The sequence below is a fragment of the Myodes glareolus genome, chromosome 5, assembly GCF_982192425.1.
Source record: "Myodes glareolus chromosome 5, mMyoGla1.1, whole genome shotgun sequence".
NCBI lineage: Eukaryota > Metazoa > Chordata > Mammalia > Rodentia > Cricetidae > Myodes > Myodes glareolus.
This window is the reverse complement of record NC_142030.1, coordinates 33,583,073-33,597,348: the sequence shown is the minus strand read 5'-3', so window position 1 is coordinate 33,597,348 and position 14,276 is coordinate 33,583,073. Positions and strand designations below refer to the sequence as shown.

At 42.8% G+C, this 14,276-nt stretch overlaps 1 protein-coding gene across 3 annotated transcripts in view; it reads right to left on the bottom strand.

Moving 5' to 3' along the window:
• Positions 1 to 12,641: 12,641 nt before the first annotated feature.
• Positions 12,642 to 14,276, bottom strand: part of Parg (poly(ADP-ribose) glycohydrolase) — a 98,820-nt gene continuing 97,185 nt past the window's right edge. For all 3 annotated transcript variants that reach the window (XM_048421409.3, XM_048421411.3, XM_048421410.3), the window contains one exon: positions 12,642 to 13,702. In XM_048421409.3, coding sequence (XP_048277366.1) covers positions 13,548 to 13,702 — 155 coding nt within the window. In that variant the 3' untranslated portion in view covers positions 12,642 to 13,547. The remainder of the gene's footprint in view (positions 13,703 to 14,276) is intronic.

The following is a 14,276-nucleotide window of genomic DNA, read 5'->3' as shown; positions in this document are numbered from 1 at the left end:
CATGGGCACCTGTGTCTGTGCATGCATGCTTGTGCGTGTGTACATACACATACACGTGCAAAAAGAAGTGGAAAGCAGAATAAAATTCTAGCCTTGCCATGGAGTTAGCCATATATTATCCAGAAAGCAGGAAATCCCTGGATTTCCTTATTTGTCTCACAAAGAGATGAAAGAGGCTGGTGGTCACATGACACCCCACCACATAAAGCTGTCCCCTCTGTAGTGAGACTATACTGTGCTTGTTACCTCCACACTGCTAGATATCCACCATCAATAAATGCCACACTACTTTATCACAGAAGAGAAGCCAGATCTGTCACCGAGTCGCTCTGGTCATCCCCTTGTGCGTAAATCATGGGGTGAACAAGCCCTGCTGTGCCTGTGGAGTGGGATGAAGGTGTATAAATGTCCTACAAGCCACTGTTTTCAGTCATTAGGATCTGGTCGCTGCCGCTATGAGGGGGCGGCAGATGCACAGTGGCTTTCATTTTGATGAATTATGGTTTTCTTTTCCATTTCTGAAACCAGTGTCGTGTCACTGACTCTGAACACCAGCAACGATTTATGACATGTATGAGTCATCAAGGGAGAGACACAGAGGAAGAACAGGCCTAAGAGAGACACCTCTGGGTCACAGTCCAATAGCGTTCAAAGGGATGCGCTAAGTCTGCAGTGGCTGCCAAAGCAGTCTGGATGCAAATGTGGAGGCCACTCAGATGTCAAAGGCTCTCCTTGTCGTGACCGGCTGATTCTGACTCCACTAAGACTGCGTGACAGGCACTCTGCTCAGGACCTGGTGCCTGCTATTAGGAGTCTAAGGATCTGCACAACAGAGACAGGCAAGTAAAGGTCAAGTGGATGTCAGGGTTGACGGCAAGTGTAGGGCTTGGTGCTTGAGAAGCAAGAACTCCACCTACCTTCTGGATCTAAAATAGACAGAATGTAAGCTAAAAGAAACAAGAAAGAGGAACGGTGGGACTTTGGAGAAAGTAGTAACGATGCCATTGGATCGATAAAAATGAGCCAACGACTTCAGGCTGGAGTGGAAACCAGTGGTAGAATACTTGCCTCGCATGTGCAGGATCCGAACGCCAACGACATCAGAAACTTACTGGGAGGATCTAGTCTTTAAACTTGAAGTTGAAAAATCTTTCCAAAACCAGGGCTGGCTTCCGATCCTAGCTTAGCTGCTCTCTGCTTGTGGGGTCCCAGCAGGTCAGGTGGTTCCCTATCTAAAGAGAGGTAGGGAGTTTGGAAAGACGGCTGAGTGGGCTCAGTGTTTGCTGTTCTTGCAGAGGACTCGGGTTTGACTCCCAGGACCCACATCAGATGACTCACAACTGCCTGGAACTCCAGCTCCCGGGGGTTTGTCGCCCTCTAAGAGTGCGTACACACATGCACACAAAATTTTTAAAAAATCTTTCATAACAAAAAAGGAAAGAGTTAGGATTTCTGCAAGCTTCTTAACATCTCAGAGGGTTATCAGCTCCATCACATCGAATGCTTACACACGTCACCTCCAATGATGAGGGTTATCACGCTACAGAGCCCAGGCTGCTCTCTGCATCCCAGGCTAGCATCTGCAGACTCACCAACTGTCAATCAAACGCATCCAGAAAAGCGGTGTTGTTAGCTCTTGGTCAGAGCCAGAATCAGAGACTAAAAGTTGGTCACTGTTGAAGCAAGAAGAGGACATACAGGCGAGGACAGCACGCATCACGTGACCCCAGTGCAGCAGTATGACAAGGCAGTCATTTTCCTTGGAGGCAAAGTAGCGACTGTTTGACCCTTCTCTCTGATCTTCGGGCAAACTTTTAGGAATGGCAGAAGACACTAGTCCTATTCTGCTATTATAACCTTATAATAACCTTGATTTTTTTCTTTTTAGTTTTTTTGAGACAGTGTTTGTTTCTTATAGAGACATTTCAATTGTATTTTAATAAATAAAGCTTGCCCGAAGATCAGAGAGTAAAACAGCCGCACTGGTCAGCTTTACAGACCAGGCAGTGGTGACACACACCTTTAATCCCAGTAGCCACACTAGTTGCCATAGAAACCAGGCAGTAGTGGTGCATGCCCTAGAGAGGAGTATAAAATGGGAGGAGACAGCTCCCACACATAGTCTCATTCTGAAATTCCTGGAGGCATGATCACCATTTTGGACTGAGATAGAGGTAAGAGCCAGTGACTGGCTGTTTTTGCTTTTCTAATCTTCAGGCTGAAATCCAATATCCGTCTCTGGGCTTTTATCAGTCATGCTAAAGTTTCTCTGTGGAACAGCCCTGGCTGTCCCGGAACTCACTCTGCGGACCAGGCTGGCCTCAGACTCACAGAGATCCACCTGCTGCTCATAGAGATCTGCCTGTCCTGCCTCCCAAGTGCTGGGATTAAAGGAGTGCATCACCACTGCCTGGGAACATTATTGATTCCTTAAGCGGGTGCATGTGTCAGGAAAATTCAGCCATTCAGTCCAGCATGGGTAACTCAGAGACGGCCAGCATCTGACATCCTTGTGAGACCGAGGAAGCCCAGAAGTGTAACATGAGGGCCGGCTTGTTGGGGTTTCTGTCCCTCCTGGTACCCCAACAGCCGGCAAGCAACAAAGAAAATCACACACAGGACTCCATAAGGTTATAAACTGATTGGCCCATTTGGTCAGGCTACTTATTAGTTCTTATGACTTATCTTAACCCATTATTCTGATCTATGTTAGCCATAATGGCTCCGTACCTTTCTCAGCTGGGCAAGTTACATGCTGCCTCTTTAGTGGTCTGCGCAGGAGTGGCGGAGCGACTTTCCTCCTCTGTAGCCTTATTCTATTCTCATTGCCCCGCCTCTACTTCCTGTCTGGTTGACCCACCTATACTTCCTGCCTGGCCAATCAGCATTTTATTAAAATATGATTGACAGAATACAGACAATTCTCCCGCACCACAGAAGAGTCCTCAAAACTTCACGGCTTCACCTGCTCTTGGTTACTTGCTTTGGCTGACTTTTTACACCGCCCATTTATGTGGCAGACTAATACCTCCGAGGAGCGAGGATGATGATGGTGAGGACAGCTTGCACATGCAGGAACCCTGGACTACTTCCTGCTCCCCACTCACCTTTTCCACTCCTTGGCTCATGAGAATCCCTAAACTCCCTCTGGAGGGAGATGAATTTCAACATATTCTCCTATCTGGGCTTGGAGCCACCTAGCGAGAAAATTCTCTTCTTCAAAACTGGCCATGTCAGTGACCTGGGCATGTAGCATAACAGGCAAAATGCAGCTGTCTCGGTGATACATCAGTCATTGGGAGTGTGAACTTGGAGCAGTGTGTATGAACTTAAAAGTGAAGTATTTGCCATCGGGATGAAAGTACAGTGTGTACAGGGGCAAAAATAAAGAGAAAAAGGGGAAGGAAAACTGGTGAGAAAAAGGAGGCCTTTAATATTAGTACCTGCTAGATGCTGCCCCCTCCCGCCAGGCTCATTATTGGTAGTACATGCAGATGCTGCCTTTTAAGGCCCTCTTTGACTAGGATGCAGGACTTGCATGGTGGTCCCTTTCTATGGATGGAAAGTATGGATTGGCAGGGCTCTGGGGTACCACACGGCTGTGCATGGCTGTGTACAGCTATGTGTGAAATGGAAAGAACTAAGCTTCCTTAGTATACGTTTAAAACAAGTGACTAAGAGGAATAGAGGTCAGAGTGATATCTAAAATGTCCAGAGTTCCAGGAAGGGGATATTCTGGTGCTGATGAGTTAGGGAAGTGGCAGGGTCAGGAAAGCTAATGTACACTGAGCAGAAAGGATGGAAACGAAGCCAAACAAGCTGCCGAGAAGCTGGGCCGACACAGATCTTAGAAGCAGAGAGGAAGGCCCCAAGAACAAGAAAGACGGACGCTGCCATACCCAGGAGTCTGTTTCTCCCTCTACCCTACCCTCTGCCCTGTTTCCCTTCTATTATTGACTTCATGTTTTAGTGTGGCACATTTCTAACAAGCCAGTCTTAATACATTAGGATTCAACAAAAGCTTACGCCATGAATCTATTATTATAAACTTACATAGACTCATGGTCTCATCAGTTGAAAATCCCACTATCAGCTTTTTAGCCTTACTCTGTGCCTCTCTCTACCCTAAACCTCTAATGTATAGCTATCAATTATAAATCATCTATCCAATTTATCATCACTATATTTTACCATTTCTAGAAGTCATATAATTTGAAACACACAGTATAAGCCTTCTCAGACTTGCTTCTTCCACTTAGATTCTTTCATGGCTTTTAGTATATTGATAATTTTTTTCTCCCGTGAATAACATTCTAGTCTGTAGATGTATTACAATTCGTTTGTTATTTACCTAGTGAAGGACATTTATACTGTAAGGATAGCATCATACCTAATGAATAAGGGTGTTGAGATGAAATGCTCTTTGCCTCTGTTTAATCTATAGGTCAAATTAGGAAAAATGGTATTTCAACAATGTTGAGTCATGCTATTCATGAGCATGGCATAACTCAATAGTGCTCCCCTGCCACCCATGACCCTGAGACAGGGTTTCTCTGTATTATCTGTTCTAGAATTCACTCTGTGGACTAGACTGGCCTCAAACTCACAGAGATCCACATGCCTCTGTCTCCCCAGTGCGCCTCCACGACTGGTAATAGCTCTCCTTTGATAACACTTTGACTGTGAACAGTTTCTCATAGCAATCTTAATAATTTGTTAGACTTTTATCTGCTTCGTTTTTAAAGACACTAACATAATGTTCTAATTTTAAATTATACCTGTACATTGTTGGTATATGAGTGATTTGTGTGTGTGTGTGTGCATAATAGCATTGCATTATGCAACTGCTTATTAGTTACAGATTTTGTTTTCAGAGTTTGCAAAATGTACTATTTTCATAACATTTGATTATTTACAGGTGCACATGCTGTAGCACGGAGAATTCAGAGGGCAGCTTGTGGTGCTAGGTTCTCTTCCTCTGCTGTACGGGTTCTAGGGGTTAAATTTAGTATGCTTTAGTTCACTGAGTCATCTTACCAGCCCGTTAACATGCTATTATTATTTTTTAATTTTAACTTAGATGTGTATGAGTGTTTTGCTTGCATGTGCATCGTATGTGTGCTTGATGCTTGAAGAGGTCAGGACAGGGCTCTGCATCCCCTGCAAGAGCAGCAAGTACTTTTCACTGAGCCATCTCTCCAGCCCTCTTAGACTTTAAAGTAGTTTTATCTTATTTTCCTTATTCTCATGCAGTAGCTAGACCTTCTAGTATTGAAATGGGGCATACCTGTCTTCTGATTGTAGCAGAAAGGTTTTTGGCCCCTCCCACCGAACACAATTTAACACTTTTTGTATATAGGTAGGAAGTTCCCTTCCTAGTCCTAGTTTCCCAGAGGTTTTGAACTGAGAACAGAAACTCGATCTTATAGAATGCCTTTTCTTCACCTATTGATGTGATCGTCCCTGGCAGTGCTAGGGACGAAACCCAGGACCTCGCATATGGCAGACAAGTCTGTCCCAGGAGCTTATATGCCCAACTCCTATTTTATTTAGCCTGCTAGTATGATGAATTGATTTATGAATTAAAAAAAAGTCACCTCAGCCTTACATATCTGGGATGAATTCCATTTGGTAATGATGTCCATCTCAAACTATGCTGCTAGATTCAAGCAGCTAACACTCTCTTCAAAATGCATCTAAGTCAAAAAACACTGGTCTGCAGTCTGTTCTCTTTAAAGGGCTTTGCCTGGCTTTTGTCCTTGAGGGTGATGTTGCCCTCATAGCATGAGCCGGGTGCATTCCCTTGGCTTTATCCTAGGACACAGACTGTAGATGATTGCCGAGTGCTCCATTTTATAGGATCCATTAGGAACCATGTAGGTGGGAGCTTTCTGTTTGGAAGGCAATTAGCTACTGATTTTTTAAAGGTAGGCCCATTTAGATTCTTTCTGCAATTGTGGCAGATGGTTTTCTTTTTAAAATGATTGGTCTGTTTCTTTTAGTGTATCAAATTTGTGAGCACTAAGTTTAGAATGTTCAATTATTATCTGTTATGTCTTAGGATAGGCAGTGATACCCCTTTTCCATTTCTGATACTAACATAAATTTACTTTTATTCCTTAGCTGGATTAAAGGCTTATTAGTTCTATTAATCATTTTGAACACTCAACTTTTTTTTCTTTGCTTCATTTTCTGAGATGCTTATTCAAAGTGTGCACCACCACCACCTGGCTTTTCTGCCTTCTTATAGGTTAATGCAGCACTCTTCAGAATCCCAGTCATAGACAGCTAGCAGTTGCAAGCATATCTCTTCTGGTGGTTGCTGTATGTATGCCACCATATGCCACCCACAGCTTGTCACTGTGTCCCAGCATTGCATTTTACCTGTTTGTGTGATATAGAAACTATCTCTCTTCACGCTTCTGACCCTCAATATTTCTACACACAATAAAACCACTTTTTCAATAAACACTTGGGAATCTTGTGTTTACTGTGGCTTACCATACTCACCCACACTTCAACTTTCTATCCTTCCTTTCTGATCTCCTAATATCTGTTTTTGAAAACCACTCCATCTTTTCTGAGAGCTTCAGTTAAGCTCTTGGATAAGCTAGGTTTATCAGTCAGTTCAATGCTCCCTTGGCTTCCCACATCTCACACTGTCATGATGACATCTATCCCTGAATTATGTTTTTGCTGATTTTTTTTTTTTTTGGCAACCACACAGAATGTAGCATTTACTTCCAGGCTTCATGAATTTTGATAAGAAATCCAATCAATTGAACTGTTTGTCTTAGAATGTGTCCTTCCTTGCTCGTTATTTTCAAGGTTTTTTTTTTTCCTTTAGTTTTCAGAAGTTTAACTCTATTAGTTATGCATTTCGGATTCCCTCCCCCTCATTTCCTTCTGCATTCAGCATTTCCAAGTAGTTGGCTTCTCCAGTAAGAGTATGACATTTCCGAAGCAGTAAGAAAACCCACAGGAACCTCTGTGTTGTTGATTCCCAGGCCCCTAGCTAGTCTGCTCTTTTCCTTCTGCTATTTCTCAGTCATCCAGTTGTGTTGTTGTTGTTTTACTATAATGACAATGGCTTTATTTGTACTTAACAGGGACACTGGAAAGTATGTCCACTACTAATGCTATCCTTTTTGAATTAGAAGTCCTTCCCTATTATTTCAGTGTGGGTGCATCTTTTTAAGATATACTGGTTACAGATGAAATGTCTTGGGTGAACTTCATAATTCAGAGGTAGGTAATGGGTTGGAACATAATGAAGGTAAAAAGGTACAAATTAATTGTTGAAAATTAATTTAATAAAGAGGGGTGATATACTGAAGTTCATTTTGTAGTTCTTAATGTACGTGTAACATTCTTTTAAAAAACACAATTTCCTAACTACCCAGTAACAGGCAGAACTTTATGAGACTAGTGAGCATCTGCATTCTTTCTAGAGCATAACCTTGCTAACAGGGGCTCCATTGCTCAGTTACACTTATAATACCAAGAACTTAAGTGACTGATATATGGTTGCCACTAAGATTACCACAGTTCCTCAAAAATAAGATTCCCTGGATTATAAACTATAAAAGACTCCCTTAATCTTATGTATCATTAAGAAAAAGTACTGTGAACTTTTAAAAATATCCTGACGTTAGAGATGCTGGAATATGGAGGAAAAAGGATGACTGGTTCACGGGAATGAATTCTGTCTTCACACATGCTCCAGACAAGAGCCAGAGTACAGCTCTGAGGCTGTCAGTTCTAGAAAACATGCTTTGATTGGCACACTGAAATTTTACATCCTAGCTTATAGTGTGTTCTTACAAACCCTAACAGAAGACACTGTCATGCTGGCCTAGCTCTTCAGCTAGGGTGACCCCCTAGTACCTTCTACCCCCAGGCCCCCACAATTTGAATACTGTGCTATTACATGAACTTCATCTGTTAATTTTCACCTTTTAATGATGAAATTTCTACTGTTTAGATCAACTGAGATGATGTAAATCCAGCTAAAGCAAAAGAAGCTTAACCTTTACCCAGGGGTTTGGACCCACTCTTGGGAAACGAGCATTCCCAGTAGAAAATTACTTTTAAAAACTAATTACTTAATTAGTACACAAAGTAGTAGGGTGCATTAGGGCATTTTTAAAAACGGAACTATTGTTGTACAGCTCCCTGTGCCCCACTGTCCCTTCCACTCCCAGCAGACACCTTCCCCCCCTTCAGGTCACGTGCGTTCTGTCATCCTCAGTACCCCTCTGTCCTCAGAGCGGCTTCCTCTGAAGGCATCCAGACAGCCGGCCTCACGTGATGTCTGAGATCATTTGCTACACAACTCTTCAAAACAGAGCTCTGCTGAATGGACAGCTGGGCTCCTATTTAGTTTTCAAACTGATAGCAAAGAGATTCAACGGGTTCAACTGGAATAAGGCAGTGAAAATAAAACGTCATTTGTGGGCGCCAGGTCATTTAGCCTCACTCTGCCTCAACTTAGAGCTGGATAGAGACACAGCCACTCGTCTTTTCTTCTCCTGAGCAGAATATACAACAGCTGGCCCCAAGAAAGCTCTTAGTACCTATGAATTTGTGGATGGCCCAGGCCACGGTCCCTGACTCAAGCTCTCTTATAGGTATGAAAATTACAAGGGATTAAACGCTAGGCAATGTAACTTCAAAAGCCTAACATGGAAGAAAAACAAATGTACTTAGAATGCTTGTCATGTGTTAAATGATACATGTCCACAAAATCTCAAACAGTGAATAATTACTGGAGGGAAAAGAAGGCCATGGCAAACGGGGGCTGGAATTTCTTACTCTGCCCTTATAAAAACTCCTAAGTAGACCTCCCCTGTTCCCCAAATTTAGAATCTTCACAACACATTAATCATGCATGTAAAACAAACATAAATAAAATAAAATAGAAACAGTCATTAGATAAAAATATCCTCTGACCAGTTTGGGAAATCTGCCACCTTTGGCTCCAAAGATTCTTGTGACATCTAGGGAACAGGAACTCAGACACTTTGCTAATAGGCAGTAGACCATGATGGGAAATGGCTTTGAGCAGTTTTGTCTATTGAGTCTCACACTGAAATGTTTCTTCCCTCCAAAGTGCACGGATTATTGTGAGCTCCTATTTCAGCAACAACTGGACTTGTGTCTCTCCGTGTCATTCCCCCTTCCAGTACACACACACACACACACACACACACACACACAGTGGTGGGTGGTGTCTACAGGCTTTAGAGTTCAGGCTTTTTTAGCTTTCTCTTTAAAATGATACACTAGACCAGGCCTTTCTTTGTATCAGGAAGTCACAAGAGTAAAGTTACAGATACTAGAGAAATGAGAAGGAAGCAGGTAAGAATCTACACAGACCTCACTTTTAGTTAAAGTTTCAAGAAACTCTCAGTTCTACCACTGACCAACTTTTTAAGTATATTTTGGAGTGGGACTCGATGTTTGGTTTCTAGACCATTACATATGAGAGATAAATATCTGTCTGCTACTGTAAACACAGGGCTTAGTTACATTTCCTTTTCAAGTTACAGATGTAACTGTAGCCAGCAAGTGTAAGTAACTATTTAGTTTCAGCATCCTTCATTTGAGAACTCCATATCTGAATTGGTCCCAAATCCAAAACTTTAGGGGCATAACCATGATGGCACAAGTGAAAAATCACATGTCTGAAGTCATGTAATATGCCCTGACTGAAATGGGGCACACCGAACCCACTTTCTAAAAGGAGCCTTAGGTGTGTGGGTAGGCATAGAATGAAACACCAAGGACCTTTGTTGGGAGACTGACCTGGTTGCATCTGGAGGGTGCAGGGGCAGGTCCTCTTTGTAAGAAAGATGTCAGTGGGGGAAAATGAAAAAAGAGACTCAGTTTAACCTCAAAATGACAAGAGCAAACTCTGATTGGCTTAAGATGCTGATGAATCCAAATCCTGTGTCTTGGTACTTTAGGGTCCATGAGAACACATCATGTACAGCTGAGAAGGGTTTTTGTAGTGCTTAGGGAAGGGCAGGGCATAGCTTTGTTAGACCCAAGAAAGTGGTTTTTATTTTTAGTTTTAATTGCAGGGTGGGTGAGAGTCTGCCTGTTTTTGTGACCTCCAAGTTTCAGGGCATGAGGTGAGATGGGCTGCTTTCTGGAATTCTATGGGTGGCATATTTCTTGAAGCCTTGGGCCTTTTTTCTGGCCCTGGTTGGAGATGGGGGTGGGGTCCTTTACCCTTTCATAATGAACTCCTAAAGGTAGAGCTGGCATCACAACTGCTAGCGCACTAGAGGAATGGGCTGCACTGTGTAGAGCAACTGGCAGATGCTAGACACTAGACTGCCGGCTTTATGCTTAGTTCCTGGCAGGTTACTAGTTTATTTGCTAGTTCAATGAGGTAAGAGACTCAGAGACAAGTTTAAACTATTAACTTAATTCTCTCGATTTATTGCCCTACCTGTTACTGCACATTGCTTTCTTAAGTGGGTTAGAAATTAAAAATGAGCTTTACTAAAAATTTAAGATTTCCAAACTTGGTCAATTAAATTAAGGAGAGAAGAGTCAACAATATGAAATAAAACAATAAATGCTACATAAAAGAGAATAAGAAGGTGCCATTAAACACAATAGATAAGGATGATAATTACACCCCTCCCCCTTTAGCAGAGGCTCTTCAAGGATAGAGTAATAGTGTTCTCCGCATGATACCTTCTCAGTCTGCTCAGCTTCATTAACCTGTGCTCATCAGGACACGCTGACGTCACATACACTGATACACACTCGTCAGGACACGCCGACGTCACATACACTGATACACACTCGTCAGGACACGCCGACGTCACATGCACTGATACACACTCGTCAGGACACGCCGACGTCACATGCACTGATACACACTCGTCAGGACACGCCGACGTCACATGCACTGATACACACTCGTCAGGACACGCCGACATCACATGCACTGATACACACTCGTCAGGACACGCCGACGTCACATGCACTGATACACACTCGTCAGGACACGCCGACGTCACATACACTGATACACACTCGTCAGGACACGCCGACATCACATGCACTGATACACACTCGTCAGGACACGCCGACGTCACATACACTGATACACACTCGTCAGGACACGCCGACATCACATGCACTGATACACACTCGTCAGGACACGCCGACGTCACATACACTGATACACACTCGTCAGGACACGCCGACATCACATGCACTGATACACACTCGTCAGGACACGCCGACGTCACATACACTGATACACACTCGTCAGGACACGCCGACGTCACATGCACTGATACACACTCGTCAGGACACGCCGACGTCACATGCACTGATACACACTCGTCAGGACACGCCGACGTCACATACACTGATACACACTCGTCAGGACACGCCGACGTCACATGCACTGATACACACTCGTCAGGACACGCCGACGTCACATACACTGATACACACTCGTCAGGACACGCCGACGTCACATACACTGATACACACTCGTCAGGACACGCCGACGTCACATACACTGATATACACTCGTCAGGACACGCCGACGTCACATGCACTGATATACACTCGTCAGGACACGCCGACGTCACATACACTGATATACACTCGTCAGGACACGCCGACGTCACATACACTGATACACACTCGTCAGGACACGCCGACATCACATACACTGATATACACTCGTCAGGACACGCCGACATCACATACACTGATACACACTCGTCAGGACACGCCGACGTCACATACACTGATACACACTCGTCAGGCTTAATTCCTGGCACCCCACAAAAGGCAGCTATAGATGGCCACGCCCTGCATCCCCACAGGAGGCAGCTATAGAGTGCTATGCTAACCCTGCACAGCACTAACAGCTGGGTCTCAGCTTCTGCACTCTGGGGTATTAGGCTGGGTGGGTGCAGCCTGATCTACAGTTTCCTTATCGTCTGACTGCCTAAGAGGGAAAGGTGTGAGAATAGAAAAAGAAGGAAATGAAATATATCCATAAGTCCTCAGGAAAGCACAGAATAGTTGGAAGGGAAAGAGATTTTATTTAGTATCAGTGAGGATAAGGCCAGAATCCTCCACATTTGGGATCTGTAAAGAGCTTCATCAATGACAAGTGGTGGCCTTCATGTGCCAAAGCTCATCATCCTCCCAGTCTCTATACAAAAGGACAGAGCTGAGACACTGGCCCAGGCCCCATTTTCCTACCAGTGACGGCAAAGGAGTTTAGAGCATGGAACAAGAGCTTCTTAGAAACAGGATTGACTTCAACTGGGCCAGTCCGAAAGTCAGACTGCAAACCACAACCACAACAGTTTAAGACTACTTAGGAAGTCTGGAAAAGTGTTTTTGTCATTAAATTGTAACCAGTTAACACGAGATTGGCTTTGGTTTCTAAATTAACCTCAAAAACATCAATTACCATTTACCTCGTTGGTGGTTTTATAAATACAAATGTGAATCACACATTTTAAACAGAGCTCTGATAAAGCCCAAATTCAGTTGTCCCCCCACCTCAGCTGTTGGATCTTGTGTGCTCTCACAGACACAATTAAGAAGTACATGTTTATATGGATAAGTAAAATATAGGTGATATGAGATTTTTCTGACAAATGATTTATTAATGAAAACGTATTAACTCTAAGCTTTACTGCCAAAGAAACTTCAATATGTACAATCAGCATGAAGTCTCCAGTCCCCAACCTTTGGTTACATGAATAAGCCGTAAGTGCCACAGAGCAAACATTGATCCTAATTGCAAAAGAAAAACAAACAAAAAACCCGTGACTCTCCTGAACCTGTTTTCTTTACACTGTATGAGGAAGACTTTGATTCTACAGCTTCTTTCCTCTTGATTAGCTTCTAAAATAGTGCCAATAAAAATGAAGCTGGGGAAAAAAAAAAAAAATGAAGCTGGGGAAAAGGACGAACAAACCATTGCTATAGGGATAATGTTTCAAAAGAGTAACTGGAAATTAGTCTGTCTTAAATAAAAAATAGATTTAGCCTAAGATCCTGGCATTAAGTAACATAAGAAAAACATCAACTCTTAATTTTCAAAATTCAAAATGTAGACAATGCAAGGCTCCCAGGAAATCTGTAGCAGTCTCCACTTGAGTCCTGGGTTTGAACTTCCTCCAGGTGCAATGGCATCTGCTAGCCACCAAAGCAACCTGGGGAAGATGCAGACAAGGAAGTGACCTCAAAGTCGAGTGCAACCTTTCATGGGATTTCACAAGAAATCTGATTGGCAAAATAAAAAAAAGTCAAAGAATAAAGACGGAAGGAGAAGATAATGGAAGAAAACATCTAAGCCCATGTCATTAAGTTGAAAGGGGCTCAGATGTACAAATGACAACTGCATAGAGAGAAGGGGTTGTATCCTTGATTACAAATGTGGATTATATACACATTTATACCAGCTTAAGTCAGTTTATACATTACATCCCACAATTCAAGCATGAAGTCTCTGAGAGGTGAGAGGAAGGTCCTATTTACTTGGTTCCTCAGGTCCCTGTCTTTTGTCCTGGTTGCTCAGTGGTCTCTGCACTTGACTCAACAGCATGGTATATGAAAGGATAAAGCTTCGTGTCTGGTCCAGGAGTTGAACAGTTTCTGCATTCTTCATTGTAGTATCGTAGTAACAACTTAAACACTTTTCCTAGAGTGAAAGGCCAGAACAATTTGCATATTAAGTTATATTGACGGGAAAACTTCAAAAACAAAAACAATCAATCAAACAAACACACAAATAAACAGACTGCTATTTTAACTTAGCTTAAATAGTATAAGCTTAGATTTGGCTTCTAAAAATATAGTATGAATTTCTAATGCCTAGAAGGCTTTCCTGGACATAAACTTTAACATTTAAAAAACACTCTAAGGAGCTTAGGCTATGATTACAGGCTGTCCACGATCCGTTGTCCACGTATTGTCTATAGAGTTCACTGCAACCCCAGTTACACGCCCAGCTCCCAGAGGAGCAACATATTGATGAGCACACTGCATTCTCATAAATGTGACTGACTGAGGACTTGAGGACTGTCAGGTTTGAATTTATCTTCCCCCTCCTCCATCCCTTCCTTGAGTATGTGTTTTTATGCATGCACTCTATACGTTCATACTCCCTTTTAGATTTCTCTATAAATAAAAGTAAAAATGGACATCGATTCTAGTTTTCTAATTTTTTATATATATTTTTTAGGTTACAGGGCTCACTATTGTCCTATTATTCC